At 22.7% G+C, this 22,782-nt stretch overlaps 5 protein-coding genes across 5 annotated transcripts; 3 read left to right on the forward strand and 2 right to left on the reverse strand.

Annotated features, from left to right (window-relative positions):
* Nucleotides 1–808: 808 nt before the first annotated feature.
* PVVCY_1003550 (actin II, putative) lies at nucleotides 809–2,082 on the reverse strand (the record flags this gene model as incomplete). The annotated part of the gene is made up of 2 exons (XM_008625800.1): nucleotides 809–1,491; nucleotides 1,635–2,082. 2 exons carry the CDS (start codon nucleotides 2,080–2,082, stop codon nucleotides 809–811), a joined length of 1,131 nt encoding a protein of 376 aa, XP_008624022.1.
* Nucleotides 2,083–4,732: 2,650 nt separating this feature from the next.
* PVVCY_1003560 (conserved Plasmodium protein, unknown function) lies at nucleotides 4,733–13,584 on the forward strand (the record flags this gene model as incomplete). Its single annotated transcript, XM_008625801.1, has 5 exons — nucleotides 4,733–4,841; nucleotides 4,952–5,140; nucleotides 5,290–5,756; nucleotides 5,910–7,678; nucleotides 7,776–13,584. 5 exons carry the CDS (start codon nucleotides 4,733–4,735, stop codon nucleotides 13,582–13,584), a joined length of 8,343 nt encoding a protein of 2,780 aa, XP_008624023.1.
* Nucleotides 13,585–15,259: 1,675 nt separating this feature from the next.
* On the forward strand, nucleotides 15,260–16,007 carry PVVCY_1003570 (nuclear transport factor 2, putative; the record flags this gene model as incomplete). Its single annotated transcript, XM_008625802.1, has 3 exons — nucleotides 15,260–15,339; nucleotides 15,595–15,857; nucleotides 15,973–16,007. The coding sequence occupies 3 exons, from the start codon at nucleotides 15,260–15,262 to the stop codon at nucleotides 16,005–16,007; spliced, it is 378 nt and encodes a 125-aa protein (XP_008624024.1).
* A 1,167-nt stretch (nucleotides 16,008–17,174) lies between these two features.
* On the forward strand, nucleotides 17,175–19,827 carry PVVCY_1003580 (conserved Plasmodium protein, unknown function; the record flags this gene model as incomplete). The annotated part of the gene is made up of 3 exons (XM_008625803.1): nucleotides 17,175–17,310; nucleotides 17,487–19,371; nucleotides 19,527–19,827. 3 exons carry the CDS (start codon nucleotides 17,175–17,177, stop codon nucleotides 19,825–19,827), a joined length of 2,322 nt encoding a protein of 773 aa, XP_008624025.1.
* Nucleotides 19,828–19,970: 143 nt separating this feature from the next.
* PVVCY_1003590 (conserved Plasmodium protein, unknown function) lies at nucleotides 19,971–22,559 on the reverse strand (the record flags this gene model as incomplete). The annotated part of the gene is made up of 1 exon (XM_008625804.1): nucleotides 19,971–22,559. The coding sequence occupies one exon, from the start codon at nucleotides 22,557–22,559 to the stop codon at nucleotides 19,971–19,973; it is 2,589 nt and encodes an 862-aa protein (XP_008624026.1).
* Between the last annotated feature and the right edge of the window lie 223 nt (nucleotides 22,560–22,782).

The raw sequence follows: 22,782 nt of genomic DNA on the forward strand, positions 1-22,782 counted from the left end.
ACACATAAAAGGGTATCACTTGAAAGGGCGTATCTCTATTAATCGAACAATAGTGTTCGATATGTAAATGCATGTGCATGCATATATGGATGCATTTATGTTTTTCTGTTTGTTTATTTAATATTTGTACTAGTATGTGCGTTTATATTGATTTTTTATTTTAATTGCATTACTAGTTAGGTTTATATTTATGCATTTAAACATGTGCATGTAAAGGTATCTCTATTTTGTGAAGATGGCACCTTTTTCATGAATAAACTATTTAAAAAAATATAAAATATAAAAAATGGAAAAATGACAAATTCCTCTTAAAACAATTGTGCATTTAAAAGCAAATATATTTCAGGAATTAGCAAAGTGTATATTTTAATGATTTTTTATAAATATAAGAATAATTTTGTGAATGTCAAATAAAATAGCTACGAAGAAAAGTATGTAGCAAGACGCATAGGTGTGCATATACTAAAATATATGTTTGTATATATACATATAATGATTAAAGATATAGTGACTGTACGGTTACAGGAACTATAATGATGATGTATTGCAAAAATAAATTTTAGAGTGGGTAATAGAAAAAGAAGAAATGCATGACCTCAAATTTACTAGGGAGAATAAATATGTGAATAAAATAAGTAGAAGGCTAATGAGGGAGCCTTTTATGCATATATGTATGGCTTAAATTTTTAGGTGCACAGTTATTGAATTTAACAAATTGTGGCATAAAACAGATAAGACTATGCAGTTTTATTTCAAATGTTTCCTTAACTCATATAGTTATACTTTTTCATATTTGTTCTCTTCATTTTTAGAAGCACTTTCTGTGAACAATGCCTGGACCAGATTCATCATATTCCTCTTTTGTTATCCACATTTTTTGAAACGTTGAAAGAGAAGATAAAATCGATCCACCTATCCACACTGAATATTTTCTTTCAGGAGGCGCAATAACTTTAATTTTCATGGATGGTGGTGCTAAATTTGTCATTTCATTATTTAATCGCTCTCCAATATAATTATACATAGTTGTGCCACCACTCAAAACTATATTATTATATAATTCCTTTCTTATATCAATGTCACATTTCATTATACTTTGATATGCTGTAATGTGTAATCCAGGGCATTCCCTGCCAATTAATGATGGATTAAATAATGCTTCAGGGCATCTAAATCTTTCACTACCTACTGTTATTAAATTTCCATCAGGTAATTCATACATCTCTTCAACTTGTTCAGATCGTTCTTCAGATTTTTTTAATTCTTCATCATAATCTAATGCAACATAACATAATTTTTCTTTTATGTCACGAACTATTTCTCTTTCAGCGGTTGTAGTAAAAGTATACCCTCTTTCAGTGAATAACTTCATCATGTAATAAGTTAAATCTCGTCCTGCCATATCTGTTCTATTTATAGCATGTGGTAATACATAACCTTCATAAATTGGAACAGTGTGAGTTACACCATCACCACTATCGAGAACGATGCCTATAGAAGAGAAGGTAAATAAAGAAAAAATTATAAAACAAAGATAAAAATATTCTTTTATTTATTAAGACATATATACATGTATTCATTTTTTTTTTATTTTATTTTCATTGAATTAAGGGTTTATGTTTTTTGTGTTATACCTGTGGTTCTTCCCGAAGCATATAAAGACAATATAGCCTGTATACTAACATACATAGCTGGAACGTCAAAAGATTCGAACATTATTTGAGTCATTTTTTCTCTATTTGTTTTAGGATTTAAAGGGGCTTCTGTTAATAAAACAGGATGCTCTTCAGGAGATACTCTTAATTCATTAAAAAATGTATGACGCCATATTTTTTCCATATCATCCCAATTTGTTACAATACCATGTTCAATTGGATACTTTAATGTTAATATTCCTCTTTTGTTTTGTGCTTCATCACCTACATAACATTCTTTTTGTTCCATCCCTACCATTATATTTGGCATTTTAGGTATTCCTATAATTGAAGGAAATACACATTTAGGTGCATCATCTCCTGCCAAACCTGATTTTACCATACCACTTCCATTGTCTACCACTAAAGCTACCGATTCTTCTGGCATCTAAAAATAAAAAAGCATATACACACATATTATATATTTTAAATAGTGTTGAACGATATAAAATTGGGTCATCACTTTTTTTTTTTTTAATTTTATACAAGAGTATTATTATGTATTTCGCGTATTACCTTATCTACGCTGTTTCCTTTTATATTTCTTCTTCCAGAAATGAAGTATAAAACATGAATAAAATCCTACAATTATCTTTTACCTTTTTAAAAAATAATAAACAATGATATGCGACTATATTCTCTTAAGCATACATATGTTTACTGTTTTTTTTGCTTACACACAATTATAAAAATGTAAGTTTCGATAAACCAAATATTTATTTTTAAGAACAAAGGACTTGAAAATTCGCCAATTATATTTTAATACAAAAAAATAAAATATGATAAAACACAAAAAAATTATAAATAAAATATATAATAAATAAAAGGTTAACAGGAAAATATTTTATTTCTCATTTTCATTTAAGTACCAAATGTATCCTCTTTTTTTAAATTGAGATATGTTTTTTGTTTTATTTTACAAATACAACATCTTTCCTAAATTGGGGAACACATGTATGTATATATATGCATGTGTAAAATGTAGAGTATATTTTCACCCTTTGTTTTTTTTAAATATAAATGAATCGATAAAATGTGAATTTTTTTAAAGCGATATGAAGACGTATTTTATTATAAATCTTCTATTGCTTTAAATACTGTAAAAAAAATAGCTAATGTAAAAAAAAATGTAAGATTATAGAGATAATATTATGATAAAATAATGATGAAGTAATTAAAATATAGATAATAAATAATTAAATTAAAAATAACTGAAATGTGAATAAAACTTTATGTGCATATGCACATTCGAAAAAAAATACATGGTGTTAATTGTAGAAAAGGAAATATAGCATTATAAAAAATTTAATATATCTATAAATGCATAGAAATAGTAAACTAATTAAAAAGATAACAATAATAAATAAACTAATGACGAAGCGAATGAAATTTTTACATAATGTGAAATAGAGACTTTATGTTAGTGCGTGTATGAAAAAAAAATAAACTTTAGTATTATAAGAATTTGATATATATTATTTAAAATGTTGAAAGATGTAGAAAATAAATTAAGACAAATTCGAAACACACTAATGTTATTATTTTCCAAAGTAATTTTTTTATCACTATAATGGAGAAAGTAGAAGCATCTAAACTATATATAGTATTTTATTTTTGTTTATATTTTCATCATATTTAAGGAAATAATGATACACCATAGCAAAAATTATAATTCTTTTTGTATAAATTTCACGCACTAAAGATGGGAAAAGGGGCATCTTGTACATGCAAGCATATGCTTATATTATTTAAAATTAACTATTATTATTATTACTTTAATTTTTTTTCATAAATTTTTAATATATATATAAAGAATACATGCATGTTCCCAATAGACAGCAATTCTTTAATCATTATATTTATAATTAGGGATTGTCACATTTTTCTCTGTATTACCATTTTAGCTACACTATATAACATTGTATTTATTATTATTTTTTATTTATAAAAATATTATTTAATTTTCAAGGATTAAGGTTCAAAAATATCATTTTTTATGTTTTTTTTACAATATGAAAAAAGAAATATATTATTTTCCGCTTTATAAAGAGAGTGTATTTTTCTTGATTTCTCCGTGGGGAATTTTTGAATTATTATTCAATAAAAAAAATATATAGCACTTTTTATGTGTTGTTTTTTAAGATATAAAATATTTTATTTCATTATAATATAATTATAAATAATGTGGTAACAAGCATATGTAATTGGTGGTATTTGAGAAAATATTTTTAATTTTAAAGTTGCAAATGTCGATTGTAATTTGGAAAATGGGTTTAAAAAAAATAATAAATAAACCATATGCATATATATATACACTTTTTGGTGAATATATAATTTTTTACATTTTAAATTAATATTTTATGAAAAAAATATATTAATATTTAAGTATGTTGATAATTAATTTTTAAAATGTTTGAAATTCAATAATATTTACAACTACATTATTAATGTCGAAATAATTCAATTGTTTCTTCACCTGCCGTTTTTTAACATTTTTCCTCTACGATTTTTATTTAGATTATATGTATATAATTTAGCTAACTTAATCAACCTTATCAAATTGTCATAAAAATTGTTTTTTTTTATTTTAATACATTTTTTTAGTACTTATGAAACTTTGTGCATATTTGAGAATGCATGAATATTATGCTATGGTTTACTGATTATTAGAAATTCAAATAGAACTAATAAACAGTATAGAGATTCGAATTTTGTTACAACACTAATAAAAATAATAAGAGATAAATGCCTTTTTTTCTGTTTTCTTTTATATATAAGTATCCATTTTGATTGGTCATATTTTTTATAATTAAAATTGTATATAGACTGAAGGTACAGTTATTTTGTGGGAGATAAAAAAAAAGCGTGTAAATGCTCGCGTCTTGAAAATTAAATAATAATAGCAACAGTGTAGTAACAAGTCAAACTTGAGAATACGACTTATAATAATTAAGGAAATGGAAAATATAATATAATAAGAACAGAAAGTTTTTATAATTTTTGTGTTATTCTATTTTTGAAAGAATAATAAAATAAAAATGGGGGAAACTGCATCCGAAAAATATGTTAGCTTTCAAAATGATCTGATTGAGGATAAATCATCGCATAAACTTTTTGATTGGATTCTTAATTATCCCTTTTTTAATGGTAAGACAAAATATATACATGATAAGAAATTATAAAAAATAATCTATAATAGATAATTTTCTAATTTTCATTATATTATTTTGATCAATCATTTTTTTATCTTTTTAAAGAAAATCGAAGTACTAATTTACAACAAGGGGTTAACAATGACAATTTAAATCACGAAAATTCCATCGACAATGAAAATGAACAGGCCGAGTTAAAAAATGAATATATTGTTAATAATACAGAAATTTATTTGAAAAGAGAGAACAAAGAATTAACAACAACCATGATTAAAAAGGAGTTAAATAAAAATAGTAATAATAAAAAAGCTAATAATAATAATCGAAAAATGTGTGTGTCTGGATTTACACGATTTTTAAATATTTCTACAATTGACTAATGAATGCATTTTTTAGTATAAAAATTTTCATTTTATTTTGTTTATTTTTTATGTTTCAATCAGATTATAGCGTGATACATAATAGTAAGTTTTATGTGAATATAATTAAAAAGAGTGAAAGAATGTATAAAGTTTACAGTGACAATTTAAAGGAAGAAGAGAGAAAAAAAAAAGCATTTGAAAAGGCTAAAGAAAAGTTATTAAAAAAACAGGACAATAGTACATATAGTTTTTATTCTTCAATAAATTTAGATTCTATTAAAAAAAAAAAAAATAGCATAATATTAGAAGAATTTAATCCATTTTTTTATTTTTTTGAACAAGATCCTTATAAAAATATATATCATAACAATTTAAATTTTCCTTTAAAAATTAACATGCAATTTAATCGCTACTTTCATAAAGTAATAACTAATCTACTTATGTATCATGGGATTAAAAAAAATATATATGTTATAGTTTTAAATATTATAAATGAAATTTCAAAACATTACTATAATTATGACTATGACATATTAAACAATATAAAGGTAAGCTACCACTGCACATGCTGAAAAAACTGTCTACTTGAAAAATAAAATGTTTTAATTTTGTGTCATAATATTGCGGTGTAATTATATTTTCTATATTTAAATATTTGAAGTATATATTTTTTTTACTTTTTCATTTTTCCTTGATTGTAGGTTAAATATTTTCCCTATAAAAATATAAAAAATAGCTTTTATCTACAAGGGCTAGTTTTCAGTAATTGTTCCGTTTACTTTGACAATTTAGAAATAAAAAACCCTAAGATATTATTAATGAATGCAGAAAAACCAAGCCAATATGAAGCATTAGGAAGTTCATATCATAATAATTATAGTTATGTAAATTCTTTTTTTAAAAAACTCTCAAATAAAAATGTAAATATAATATTAGTGCATGAAGAATTACACTTTTATATTAAAAAATTATTAATGAGTAAAAAGATATATTTCTTTACTAGTATAAAAAAGAAAAACATATTTAGATTATCAAAGATGTTACGTACAAAGGTTTTATATTATGATAATTTCAACAACTTTAATAATAGTTATATAGCTAAAGCAAATTATTTTAAAATTCAAAAATATAAAAAAAATATAAAAAATATATATGTATGTTGTAATAATAATTTTATAACTTTATGCATATTTGGGAAACAAAATATTAGGGATTCTTCAACTCAAAATGATACACATGATAAACATTTTACAGACAATAACAAGACTGAAATAGCTAGTAGATTAGGATCTAGCCAAGACGAGGAAAAAAATAAAACGAAAGACCCCCATATTGAAAATATAAACAATAGTAATAGTGAGAAAAATTCTTTGGAATATTATTTAAAAAATGAAATAAAAAGAGAAAATATTTTAGAAAATTTAATTTCTATTTATTACAAAAAGAAAAATGATGATTATATTATGGATTACAAGTTTTTACACAAGGCAAAAAAAATTTCATTTTCAGGAAAGGAGAAAAATGAGAATAAAAAAAAATTATTAATAAATCATTTAAAAAATGTAATAATTATTAAAAAAGTAAAAAAGATAATAAAATATTGTATATTTTTAACATTCCATATTTATAAGCAAATGTATTTAAACCATTACATGGGTAGAATACTAGTACGCCCATATTTAAATAATATAAGCATAAACAGAATATCTGATAAAGATTGCATAGATTTTTATGAAAAATTAAATAACTCTATTATATCATCACTGTCAAGTTTATTCCTTTTTTATAATGTTCAAAAAATTAAGATCACTCCAATAAATTTGATGTATAATTTATTTCATTTAATAAATATTCAAAGCCCTGTAATGAGAGAAAGAATGAAAATATTGTACACACTTATAAAACCTAATGATATAATAAAAGAGCAAATATATAATAATTATGAACATTGTTTTTTTGATAATGCTGAAAAAAATAAAATAATAGACATTGTAAATTATTTTATTTTTAACAGTTTTATGAAAAATTATGAATCAAATTATGATTATATATATTATTATTTAAATATTATAAATACAACATATCTGCAATATACATATAAAGATATAATAATAAATGATGATGATCTTTTAAACAATCAATATATATTGAATAATTCATTACACGATGATACTAATATACAGATAGAAAACAAAGTTAATGAAAAAGTGGAAAAAATTATCGCAAAAAATATACTTTTTTATTGTTATAATTTAGAAATATCAAAAAATATAGAAATGATAACTTATTTTATATGTCCTAATTATATGCATATAAATAATACATACAACAATATTAATATGTACTCTTTTGGGAGCAAGTATCTTACAATTGAAAATGTTTTTTACAATTTTTTCTTTAACTATAAATATATATGCGATATATCCATACAGCAGTTTGTGGAAATGATGCACTCTCTTAGTTTTACGATGTAAGTATTGAATTTTTAAGCAAATGCATATGTAGATACATGCATGCCTTTTAAATAAAACGATTCCTCATGTTTTTACTTCTTCACATTTTTGTAGGATATGCCCGTTGGGATGCTGCTCGAACTATTTGATATACCATCAAATATGCATTCAAATACTTTTAAAAGGAATATTGATAACTATGAAAAAAGTTCAAAATGAAAATATAGAAGACGAAAAAATTATGACAATAATATGTACCAAATGTCATGTCACAAAAAAAAAAATCATTAATATAAATTTTACTTTTAGTGAATTTATGCTAACTATTATACATGGAGAAAATTATAAAAATGTTCAATGCAATCACAATGGGAAATATAATAGCTATGAAATTTGTTTTAAAAATATCAAAATATCTTTTCACGCACAACAAAATTATATATGTAAAATTGCTTCAATTCAAAATGAAATAAATGTAATGGAGGATAATGATTCGAATATTATACAGAGACAAAGAAAACAACATAAATTAAATATAAAAAAAAATAATATAAAGAAAATTGTTTTAAAATATATTGAAAAGAATATAAAAAATATTATTCACAACAATGTGTTTTATTACTATCCATGTGTTTGTATAACAAAAGAGAAAGATCATAATAAGTTTTGTAGTTCTAGGAAAATAGGTAGAAGACGAGATATAGATCGGTCTAAATGGCTAAACGATATGTATAATCATTTTAATATATACAATATTATAGAGACTTTTCCACTTTTTACAATCTCAATGTTACCAATGTATTGCTCATTAAAATATTTGATATATAATTGTGCGATTAATTATTATAGATCAAAAAATAAGCATTTATATGAACAGAACAGAGAAAAAAATAAGAAAGAAAATTTTAATAATTCTTATTCACCTATATATTTTAGAAATCAATGTAAAAAATGTAAATATTTAAAAATTTCAAATTTTTCAATACTAGTATTTTTTAATATGTTATTTATTATAAAAAGGATATTTTGTAATTTTTATATTTCAATTAATTTTGTTATAAATTTGTTAAATAAAAATATATTTATAAAATCGAATGATATTTTGTACTGTCTTAATTGTATATCCACTATTATTCAGAACAATAAAAATCAAGCAGATGAGAATTTTAAAGAAATTGAAAAAGAATGGGAACACATTTCACAAATAAAACCAGACTTACAAGAATCTTTAATTAACTATAATTTAAATGAGATTATGATTCGAGAAAATATTGTGTCTTTTAATGAGCAATCAAATAAGGAGTATAACAAAAGCAGAGGAACTTCAAACACTTCAAGCATCCAAGTAGGTATAAACAAATCACACAGCGAAGAGTTTTTTAGTAAGCTATCTAATAATACTATTCGCAACGCAAGCTATAATAAGTTTATTACACAGAACAGAGAAGAATACAATTTTACTAAATACGTGAAAACGTTTACACTGAGTTATTCGAATATTGGGGATTTAAATGGAAATTTAGGCAACCAAACAAATAAAGAGACTGTAATATATGGATTAAACGCAACTAATGATAATATTTCATACATTTTAAATGACATTTGTAAAATAAAAGATATTTTATTTAAAAAATTTATAGTATTTAAAAAATATAAAAAAAAAATGGAATATTATAAAAAAAAGTTAATTTATATTTTTAAAAAAATATATTTTTATGCAATTACAAGTTTAAAGAAAAACAATTTTACTTTAGATATGGACATATTCTTCTCATTATATATTATGCTTTTAGAAAGGATTAATTTTAAAATTCAAAAAAATATTGAAAAAATGACAAAGTTTATAAATAAACCTAAATTGCAACATTTCCACATTAGTAAAAATATTTCTAAAAGGGAGAGAAAAAGTGGCGTCTCGTTTTTTTTTGAAAACATTCGAAATTTAAAACCGAACAAGTGTACTAATCAAACTAATAAGACACACGCAAAAGTTCACATAAATGTGGATAAAAAAGCAAATAATGAAATTAAGAAATGGAGAGAGGAAATCAATAAATTACAGAAATACAAATGTAGAAGAAGAAAGTGTAAAAAAAACAAAGTTAAAAATAAAATTTGGACAACAAGACATTATTACACAATAGGCATGTATAATAACAACGTTATTGAAACTGAAGATGATCCAAACATGGGTTTTACATTTGTTCAAAATTATGATGTATATAAATTATACATGAAAGAGGCTTATTATATTTATAACATTGAAAATTATAGAAAAAAAAAATATATAGACGATATTAACAAAGAAGAGAATGAAAATTCAAACAAAAAACAATTTTATGCACACATATCGAAAATAGTGGATTTAGTAAGAAGTGAGAAAAACCCAAAAAGCGAAGAAAAGGATAAAATAAATAACATAACAAATGAGCAAGACATAACAAAAGAGAATTTTGTTTTTCTATTTAATCAAAATGATATAGCTAATTTAATATTTCATTCGTTGATATCAAATGAATATAATATAAAGTTAAAAAAAATATATGAAGCTGAAGAAGAAAACATAATGGATGAAAAAAATTCAAAAATATATAATAGTAAAGAAGAAAAGAATATTTCGTCCTTTAGTATATATGGAAACAAGGGATTCGAGGAAGAAGAGAACGGAAACACTGGTTTAGGAAATGAAAATATTCAAGAAATTACTTATGAGAAAAAACGCAAGCGATTTCAAACTGATAGTAGAATTTTAAAAAGGAGAAAACATAACACTTCAAAAAGAATAATAAAACAAAATAAGGAAGTTAACCAAAAATATGATAATGGTATCGACCAATTTATAAAAAGTAAACTAAACAAGCTACTAAATGTGTCTCTTAAAAATAATATGATAAATGAATTTATAAATAGTAAAAATGATGATTGTATAAATATAATGCTAAATGATAGTATTACGGTTTCTATATATTTCCCTCTTCAATTTTATTATTTAAGAAAACATCTATGTAAAAAAGAAGAATCATTTTTAATTTCACTTATAAAAAGTAATTATATAAATTTTGATCATAAAAAAAAGCATTTTATTAAAACATATGATGATAAATATATTATAAAAGAAATAAATGCACATGAATTTAAATCTTTTTTAACTAGATATAAAGAATTTTTTCAATATTTTTCAAATGTCTTTTTCAAATCTCAAAAATCAGCAATGTGCTTTTTATTTGGCTTATATCAAATTTCAATAAAAAAACCAAACCGGAAAACATTAAAAAGCTATATTATTTTAGAAAATATAAAAATTGCAAATCATAATTCAAAAGTATTAATTTTTGATATTAAAGGTGCTAGAAAAAAAAAAAACATACAAAAATTAATTAAACAAAGTAGAAAAACTATCTCGATTTTTGACAAGAATTATAATCTGTCTTTAAATACATGCAAAATAACGCAAGATGGCGAAAAAGATGAATCAGATAATTGTGGTTCGGGAATTTCAATGAATTTGAATTATTTTAACAAATACCTTAAAAATGAAAAAAAAATTAAGTTAATATGCAGATCTTATAAAAATAAAAGGGAGAAAAATAGACAGATTTATCCTATAGAAGAAAAAGGGGAAGACCTATTAAATTCAGAGATGGTTTTTTCAGGCATATCTAATGGTATTCAAAATGAGTCTCCACAAAAAAAAATGCAAACACACAATATAAGTCTAAGTAATAACAGTAGTAGTAGCGGTCAAAGCAATGAACAGATAATGCATTGGGCATACATAAATATTAGAAAGAAAATGATGCGTGGTTTGAACTATCATTATAAGATTAAATTATTTGAAATTTCACAGAATGTGATGAAATTCAGGAACAGATATATAGTGATTAAAATGGGTAAAGCTGTAGAAATGGATAATCCAAATGAATGTAAATTAGATAATGAAATAACCCAAGGTAAAGATGAAAATGATACAAAAAGAACAGAAATCAATAGTGAAAACATTTTCATGAAAGAAATCATTGCTAACACAAAAATGTATTTAGCGATAAATAGACAAGTTTTAAATTTAAAAAAGAACAAAATAAAAAAAATTGACCGAAAAAAAAGAAGAAAAAAAGCAATTCAAAGTAAAAATCATTTATATTATTTAAAAAGAACATTATATTTTTTAAGAAAAAAAAATAATTATATATTAAATAAATATAATTTAAATAGACATATAGTAAGACATAACAGTATAAGCGAAGAAAAATATGATTTTATTGATAAAGATAATTTATATAATAAAAATTTAGAAGCATTAAATTCGATAGAAAAATATAATCATTTTGTAGTGGATAATTATAACAGCTATAAGGGTTATACTGTACTGTTTGATGACAATTTTCGAGATTATATTAAATCAAAAGTAATAAATTTAGAATATAAAGATTATAAATATTTGATGGACTCATTAAAAGAAGACAGTGATTTTTTATGCTCACAAGATATTATGGATTATTCCTTACTTATACATATAGACATATCAAATCATGTTATCATTTTTAAAATAATTGATTATTTAAGACCATATACTTGGGATAAATCTGTGGAAAACTTTAGCAAAAGTGTTCTTTATTTGACAAAAGGTTATAGGCCAACTATTATACAGTCTGAATATTATAAAAAAAGATTTATAAGTAACATAAAGAAATATGTTTCATTTTATATTCCTATACATGCTCTTAATAAGGATAGTGTTTTTAAGATAACACCTAAATCGAAAATAAACGAATATGAAGAATCTAATGAAATTGAAAAAGCAGCCACAAATGAAAAAAGTTTCTCTATTATTACATTGAACAAAAATAATCCTTATAGAAAATATTTTTTTTATAATTTATTTAATATAATTATACGATATTATGGAAATTTTCACATATATATGAAATATTTTATGACGAATCAAAATAATTTACATATGCATTCATTTGGAACAAATATTTATTCGAAAAAAAATTTATTTATTTTTTTAAGTTATTATGCAAAAGAAATGTATATAAAAATGATTACAGAAAAAGAGGAAGAAAACAAAGAACAAAAAAAAAACTATAACAACTGTAGTAACACCACAGAACAGCTAACGTTATATATGCAAAATAGAGATCCATTTTTTATGTGCTTCAATAATGTAGGCAATGATGGTTTTAGGCACATCCAAAACGAAGATCAAAATGATAATAGTAACAAATTAACTCTACATAGAGATGGAATAAATAGCGAAGTACCATCTCCAAATATGATAAATATAAACTTATTGAATAAAAATTTTATAAATAATACAAATAACAATGATTATGATAAAATGACCGAGGTTATTGAATATTTAAGAAATCCTATTTTTCCATATTATACAGTAGAACAATATAATTTCTTAAATTATGATTATATAGATGTTAGAAATAATAATATCTATGATGATATATTTTCACAAATTTATAAAAATACTTTATATTTTCCAAATATTCTTAATATAAATGATAAGAAAAATGACTTGATCCATTTTTCAAAAATTCAACCAAATTCCTTTTTTAATTCAACAAATAATTCTTTTGATATAAATAAATATAAAATGCTACAAAATTTATTTTATAACCGAATTTCGGAATTTCAAATTACGATTTTAAGAAAATTACAAAAACATAATTTTAACATAGAAAGTATTTCAAATTATGTTCAAAATAATTTATATATTGAAATGAATGATGTTAATCTTCATCACAATAATATAAATTATTTGGATGTCTATAACATTTTTAATATTTGTGAAAAAAATTTTAATACGAAATACAAGAGAAAAAGCCGTAGAAAAGGGAATAAAAAAAGAAAAGACAACGTTCTTTTGTACATTCCGTCTTATTTTTTATTTGCACTTGAGAAGAAATAATTAACCATAGGACAGTGAAACAACATTCTTGTTCTTCACCACAAAACATATAATAAAACAAATAAATAGATATAACTTTTTAAAATATAAAATTATAAAGAAGAAAATAAACAATATCCAAATTGCTTATTAAAGGGCATACACGCATAACTAAATATATATATGCAAATGTATATCACCTATTCCCTGTATTTTTTTAATATTGGCATTTTGTTTTTGTACTAGTTTTTTAATTCTAAGAATTAATTTTTGTCTCTCCACACATTCCTATTTTTGATATGCATGGACATTTATTTATATTGATTAAAATAATTTTTTTGTTTAAATAATTTTTAATAATATTTGAGTGTTTATTTTTATTTACCTTTATAGTTGTTATGTAAGCAAATTTCGCAAATGTTTTTTCACCCCACATATATATATGCTTGTGCATTATAATTAATTTTTAAATTTTCTATGATTTTTAACCTTACAAACGTAAGCTTAACAAGAATTCCAAACCGCTAATTATAAAAATGTGTTTTTACAAATGTGTGTACCATTTTTATTAACAAGTATTATGTATAATAATATAGTTAGAATGCTATGTAGACAAAATATAGAGTGTTTTTTTTTTAAATTGAATCACATAAAAATATAAGAAGTAAATGAAAAAAGCACAGACGAATTTTATAGTGCTTGCTCATTATTTTGCCTTGAAGGTATTTTTTACAACTAAAATTATATTTTTATTATTAAAGAATTGTTGTGGATACATAATATGTATATTGCAACCTGGTTATATAATAACACCAAATAAACAAAACGACCAATGTGCTATACAAATTCGTATGCATTTTCTACAAAAGAATAAAAGTATATGCTTGTATAAATATGTTCACTTTCTAATATTTTATTAGTTTTTCGAACAAGTGCTAACTATTTTAGGGCTTTACTTTTTTTATCATTGTAATAATAAAAATGATATATAAAGGATACAGCCTATTAAATAATATACAAAATGCTATACGACATAAGCAAATAAATATTTTATATAAACGCACAAAAGTGTATATGAAAGCGCAAATATCTATAAAATATATATTATTATATCAATATTATTAATGATAAAATGAAAAAAATTAATTTATTTCTTTTTTTCCGTTTTTTTAAATTTACCAACTTGTACTATGTTCCAGTAGTAAAAATTAATTTAAAAAAATACGTGGAAAGCTATTATTAATCTCTATATATTTTTTTGTTTCCAATTAAACTGCATAACTGAATTATTTTTTAATGCTTAAATGAAAAGGGCACAATAAAAATAATTTAATATGCGATACTATATGTACATGATAATATGTATCAGCAATATATGCATAATATAAATATCTATAGCAGCATTATTATTATTTTTTAATTTTCTCCCATCTATAATAATTATATCTATATTTCAAAAATAATATATAATATATATAAGGAAAACCTCTATTATTTTTATATATCATTCAAAAATTCGAAATTAAAAAAAACTTCAAAAACTGCAGAACTTTAATTGTAATTAGAAATATTGTTTCAAAAATTTATTTTGTACCTTGCTAAATATATTATAACAATAAATAAATATATTTATTTATATTTCCATACTTTCTACTTTTAACTGTAAAGTTATATATTCTTATATTTTTTATCAAAAATGGATATGCTAAACCCTCAATTCGAAGCCATTGGAAAGGAATTTGTAAACCACTATTTCCAATTATTTAATACTGGAAGGTAAAAAAAAAAATGAAAAAGAACAAAGAATGAAAAAAATAAACAAAAAAATAATGCAATGTATATAATGTATGTATGGGGTTCTGCTATATAATGCGATCGTACATCATGCATCTAATTGCTCCATAATAATGCAATAAATCACTATATTTAATAAAATTTATGAAATGCATTAATGTAATTTGTTTATTTAAGCTTTTCATTATATTATTATTTATGGCTATATGTGTTTTTTTCTTTTATCTCTCTATATAGAAATGAATTGGCTAGCCTTTATAAAGACATAAGTATGATGAGTTTCGAAAATGACCAATGTAGAGGAACTAACCAAATAATCGAACGATTAAATAAATTGCCACCAACAGTAGTACATAAATGCTTAAGCTTGGACATTCAACCCACCCCCAATAATGGCATTTTAATATTAGTTTGTGGTGATATCATTATTGAAGAAAATAAGCCCTTAAAATTTGTTAGAACCTTTCACTTATTCCCCTTACCTAGTGGCGGATATTTCAGTAATACAAAATTATTACATATTATACATATACATGAGAATATGTGTATGAATTTTCGTAGCATATTCATTTGGGTAAACATTTTCTCTTCTTTCTTTTTTTTATCTTTTTTCAGTTTTCAACGATTTATTCAGATTTTGTATTAGTTAAGCAGCCACTATAAAAAATGTGATGCATAGAGCAGCGAAGAAATTATTAAGTTGCACTTAACCTTAACTTATTTATTATATCTATTTTATTTTTGAATAAGTAAATTCATTCATTTTAGAATTATATATATGCCATTTATGCTGACATCTACTCATGTATTTAAAATAATGTTATTATTTATTTCACTGCAATGCTCACTTTTATAATAAAACTAAAACAATCCTATAGGGAACGAATAAATATTATTATGAGTATATATAGATAGAAAACGATAAAAAATATAACTTATATTTTTCGAATGGAAAAAATCTTATATGTGCGTATTCTTTTCTGCATCTGCTTCTATTTTTTTACTTACGAAATTATTTAGCTAAGGATAAAGAACGTAAAAATAAATATAATTTTGAGGGATTGTATATATACCTTTTGCATTAATCTCAATATTGTTTCTATTGGTGATACCATCTTTGAATATTTCGAAAAAAAATACCCTCATCTATAATATATATACACTCGCTTATATGCATCTTTGATTTTTCTGTATGGCAAATACTTACAAATTATTGTAATAATAGCCATTATTAAAGGATATTTTAGTTCAGATTAAAAAATTATAATTTGGTATATATTAGTTTTTATTTTCTGATTTCAAATTTATTTACTTAGTATTTTAATGCGTATTATGTATTATAAAGATATGTCTATCAAAAAATTTATCATAGATCCATTTACATCTACAAAAAAAATATATAGTGGAGAAAAATGTAAATAAAAAAAAATAATATATTTTTTTTAATAATTTAGAAAAAAATTGGAATTATTTGTAGAAATAATTTAAAAAATGTACATATATATGTGTAAATATTTATTTTAGTTTCTTAGACATAAGTAAAATTTATTATTATGTCGAATGTACTAATATAGATATGCTGAAATAAAAAAAAATAATATTAATAATTTAATCATTTTATTCAAGATATGAGCATTTTCCGTTAAAAAATAATATAACAAAAATAAAGCTAAGATATTTCATTATAATTTATATTTATATGATTATCCATATTTATGCTAAAAACCCACAACATGCATATATGTAGAGCATTTTCTCCTATTGTATAATATTCACAATTAATATAAAAATATAATTGATTTTTTTTTGCAAAACAAATGATGGGAGACAGTATTAAAAAAGATTGCGCAGGCTTTATAATTAATGAAGAGGATGAGTTTTCAAATATATTTAATTATAAGAATGTAAAATGTTTTAAATTCCCTAACTACATCTATATTGGCCAAATTAAAGGTAGACAAATTCAATTTATAGTATGGTGCATCGGCATTTATATCTGTTAAAATTGATGAACTTGCATTTATATAAATAGAAGGGAAGGCAAAAATGTCTTCTTTGTGTATGTGTAGCTAGCTTTTTGAGTTTTTATAATGATACAATTTTTATGTGTATTTTATGATTTTTTTTAGAATCAAATGAAACAGAAGGAACAGAAGATAAAAAAAATGAGACAAGTGGCAATAAGAAAAAAGCAAAGGAAGAGTTAGGAAATAAAGAAAAAATAGAAAAGACTAAAAAAAATGTGAAAAAAAAAAAAGTGGAAAATATTATAAAAGAAGGCTATGGTATGCTATTAAGTTTAAAAAAAAATTCTTTCGGTGAAGAAATAATAGTAAACAAGTTTATTGGAAACTGGAAAAATGATAAAAAAAGTGGGTTAGGATTAAATATATATTTAAATAAAAATATATATTATGGATATTATATAAATGATATGAAAAATGGTTATGGGAATTTTATTTGGAATGATAGTAAATCAACTTATGAGGGGAATTGGACTAATAATTATATGCAGGGTAATGGAAAATATAAAAATAAAAATTATATATTTGACGGAAATTTTCATATGAATAAGTTTGTTAATTTTAATGGGGAATGGATAGATATAATTGAAATTGAAAAAAATTATTCTAAAAACAATAGAGTTAATAAAGAAATAATTTTAAATAATAATATCGATTTGATTATATTGTCTTTTGATTTTTTAAAAGTTAATCTCAAAAAAATTGCTACTACAATTAAGTATAAATATAATAAAATACCTTTTATTATACGTTCTAAAAATTTTGTGGACAAACATAAGCAAAATATTGATTTGTCTAAACTTATTTTTTTAAGTTATTACTTAAATACATTAGAAGTAGAAAACTATTTGAACGATGCCCAATTAACCTTTGACAGTTTAGGAAAGGGTATTTTAAAAGATCAAAATATAAATTTCGACCAAGATCATAATAATTATAATGTATCGAATTTTGATGAAACGGAATCTGAATCGATTATCAAAAGTGAGATTTCTTGTTCTCATACATCTGACCAATGTAGTGAATCAAATGATTCTAATAGCACTGGAAAAAATAGTTCTAACGATAGAAGTAGCGAATTAGAAGATTCCATCACTTTCTCTAATAGTGATGATTCTACAGCTTCTTATGGATCTAGAATGTCTATATTTTCCAACATTCCCGAAATATATAGCAAAGAAAATAGTTTAAATTCAATAAAGGATGATAATGAAAATATAAGCAATCCAAATGAATGCACATTAAATAACTTGATTGAAAACAAAACTGGAAGTATAGAAAGTGATGGTAGTGAATTGAAAGAATATATAAAAAATCGAAATTTATCGAAGATAGAGATGGACAAAAAAGCAAAAGATACATTCTCAAAAAGTGGTAGTATAAGAGAAAGTAACATAAACAATAATGAAAATGATAATAATTTAAATGAATCAAATTATGACTCTAAAAATAGAGAATCCTACGATCTTAAAATGAACAATGATACCACTTATGTTAACATTGAAGAAAAAAGAAAAAATGAAATAAATAAATTAATCAGCAAATATGTCAATATTTATAATAATTGTGAAAGTGATTCAAGTGAGTATAGCATATTATCCAGTGGAAAAGAAACAACCAAAAGTTGCAAAAACGATACTAATAATGAGAATACAACTGAACAAATAAAAAGTGAAGAAAACGAAAATAAAAATGAAAAAGACAAGGAAGAAACTCCGAATGAAATAATCAATATAAATAATAAAGGAAATAATTATGATAATATGAATAAAATCGTTAAAAATGATATTTTAAAAATATATATAAGTATTAAGTTTTTAAAAAAATTAAGAAAATGTAATTTGTCTTGTACTTATAATATTAATAAAAAAATTAAAAACTCATTGATTTTGAATTATCCATTTATTTTTAATCTAAATTATGGGAAAAATAAAAATGAAATAACATTAGATCACCTTTTTATAAAAAATGTTACCATACCCAAGTTTTGGTAAGAGAAAAAAAAACATAATAATAGTAACGATAACTATATTAATGTTTTTTACAAAATTGAAATATATATTAAGGATATTAACATTCATAAATATGTAAATAAAACATTGGTTTTACATTTAGTATGTTTTTGGTTTCATTTTTTTTTAATAGGAACTTAAGTAACTATTTTGGAGATTCTGTGGATAAAATTCCTAAAGACATTTTCACGCCTTTGTATTTTGATTTCAATAATGAAAACAAAAACATTTTTAATTTTTCTCAAATTAATAAAAATGATAAGACAAATTTAGAGAACGACTGTGGAGAAACACCTTTTAATCTGAATTTTTTTATGGTTACAGACTTATTAGTAGATGAGACAAACGATATAAATTATTTAAAATCATTACTTATAGATAAATTTAAAGACTATTTATATGTAAACAATTTATTTTTTATCATAATTGAGTGATAATCAGATTATATGTATGTGTTTTTTTCTTAAATGCTTTGAACAAGAAAAGTGGGATATTAAATTTAAAAACAATTTGTATTAGAAAATATTTACATTCATTTATGCATAGAACAATTAAAAAAAAAGAGAAAAATGTATAGTTAAACATAAATTCGATCTAAATTATCCATTCGGACTCGTCTTTCCTCCTCGAGCTCCATGATATAGCTCCAGTGGTCTTTAGTTATTTCATCAGATCCATCTGAAAATGCAAATATTCTTGACATGCATATCCATGTATTTAAAATAAATTGATTTATGGATTTATTTGTTTGTCTCAACGTAACAAAATAATCGGTAATATAATTTTGTATATCTGTAGTAATTTTTGCAGAATGGTTTTTTGATAATATATAATTGATATATCTTCTAAATTGCATAAGTTCTTTTTCATTTGGCTTATAATTTTCATAGATATTTTTAAATTCTTTTGAAAATGAAATAGACTTTGAAATATTTTCATCATCATTAGATTTATTTTGATCAATTCCAATGTCATTTTTTTGATCTGTTTTTAAGTTGTCTACTCCATTTAAAGATGATTCCTTCTTAGCATTACTTTTATTTAGAGGTTTTATATCTTTTTGAAGTATAGGAACAGATATGTCGATATAATTGTAAAACATTGATTTTTTTTTGGATAACATTAATATATTATTTTGTGTTTCAAAAGTAATATCAGTATTAAAAATATATGGTAGTTCTTGTGATGTTATTAATCTTTCTATGCAATGAAAATTTTTTATGCCAATGCTATTAAGATTACCTACATCTAATAAACATTCATCAAAAGCAATATAAGTATTATTAGCTAGCTGAAGTTTTCCTTTTTTTAATTCTCCACTATCATTATTCATAACAGATACTAAATGGTTACTGTTTAATTTACTTAAAGAAAGAGGAATGTATCTATATAAAGGAATCAAGTTTATGAACATATTATTTATATTTAAAATATTGTTAGCAACTGTTTTTTCATCATTATTGAAATTATTAATATTTTTTGTGCCGGAGATTTGGCTAACAGTATTTCCCACGGGTTCTTCTAATTTTGTTATATCTCTTTTTACATAATTTAAATCCTTTTGATCATTGTTTAATGCATCGGTATTTTGTCGATATGGTTTGTCGTTCGAAGTATTTTTTGTTAACAAGTTAAAAATACCTAGACTAAATTTACCCAATTTTAATTTGCTTTCATTAATATAACTTGCACATAAGTAAAAAAATATATAATTAGCAACTAATAAATCATTAGAAAAATGTGTAGAAATATAAATGATTAGATGCTTTCTCAAATCATTTACATTATTGAATGGACCACTTTCTAAAATATTTGTAAGGTCATTTTTAAATAATATACAATTGCTTATAGGATTAAAAATATTTATTTTAGTATAACGGAAGACATGAATACATGGATATTTTAAAAAATTCTGATCATGGGAAAAATAATAATTCAAATTTTTTTGATAGTCTTCATAATCTTTGATTTGATGTTTACGAAATATACCTATTATTTCAATTATATCATTTAACTTTAAAAAATCGTCTGAATTTTTCCCGTTATATTGACTATTCGCATCGTAAATTTTTACTATACATCTCATTTTTTGGGAAGTAATAAATTCTTTATCTTTTTCTTCTTTTACAGTTCCATTTTGAGACAGTTCAGTCTTTAATAAAGAATTTGATATATCATTATTTATATTGTTGTCTAAATTATTTTCCGAAGGATTAGGGCATATGCTCGTTTTTTTATTTTTTACATTATCTGAGCTTTCAGCCAATTTAGATTCACTAGTACGAACTAATTTGCATGAATGCCCAATTGAATCTGAATTTTTATTAACACTTTGTTCATAATTATTTGGGTTTTTTAAAAAAAATTCAGAATTACTAAGATATGAAGTATACTCATACAAATTTTTACACCATGAGCCTTTATTCCCTGGTACATTTGTACATAAAAATAAATATCTATTCCAATATTTGTTGAAATTACTATAATTATCATAAAGCATAATATCTTTCTTATCTTTTTGTGTGCAGCCTTCATCATTTTCCTTTGCATTATCCTTATTTCCTTGCTCAGTGTTGTCATTATTTTTCTCATAGTTTGATTCATAGTATTCACCAATCCCATATTTTTTTTCACTGTCTTCAATTACTTCCCAATCATCGTCCATGTCAATATAGTCTCTATATTTTGAGCTTTTTAAAATGATTTCTCCAGTTTTTTTGTTTCTTAATTTATAAATCCCAAGGTAGCATTCAGGAGAAATTATTTGCTGAACCATACAAGTCCATCTAACTAACGTTGCATCTTTTAATTCGTTTAAATCGGGAAATGAATTTATACATACACAATTATCTACAGTATTATTATTAGGAATAATATTGCTTCCTTTTTCTTTTATAATTGCTTCAGAAATATCATTTCTTGAGTCAATTTTTTTGTTTCCATCTAAAGGTGTTTCATTTGTTAGATTACAGATTTTCTTTTCTTTCTTCTCTTCAGATTGTTCAGTTTTTTTGTTGTCATCATTCAGATTTTTTGATATTCCATTTCCTAGTTCTATATATCTATTAACTATTATACCTTCATCCCAATCTGCATCTATTTTTTTGACTCCCTTAGTTTTTGTATAATCTAAAAATAATGTATCTATTTGATTTAATACGTTCATATTGAAGAGTTTGTCTTTTATCTATATGTAAGTGTGTGGAAAAACTTATGGATGTGTATTTATTTTGAGCTCAATTATTATGAGCAAAGAATCGTACGCCTTTCAATGAAGTATATGCATATACAAGCCAAAGGTGTGTTGCTATTGAATATATGTATTTTTTAATTTGTCAATATATGTAGGTCGCACTCACTAAAATCGTATTTAGTTATCCATTCGTAAT

The sequence above is a fragment of the Plasmodium vinckei genome (assembly GCF_900681995.1).
Source record: "Plasmodium vinckei vinckei genome assembly, chromosome: PVVCY_10".
Lineage (NCBI taxonomy): Eukaryota > Apicomplexa > Aconoidasida > Haemosporida > Plasmodiidae > Plasmodium > Plasmodium vinckei.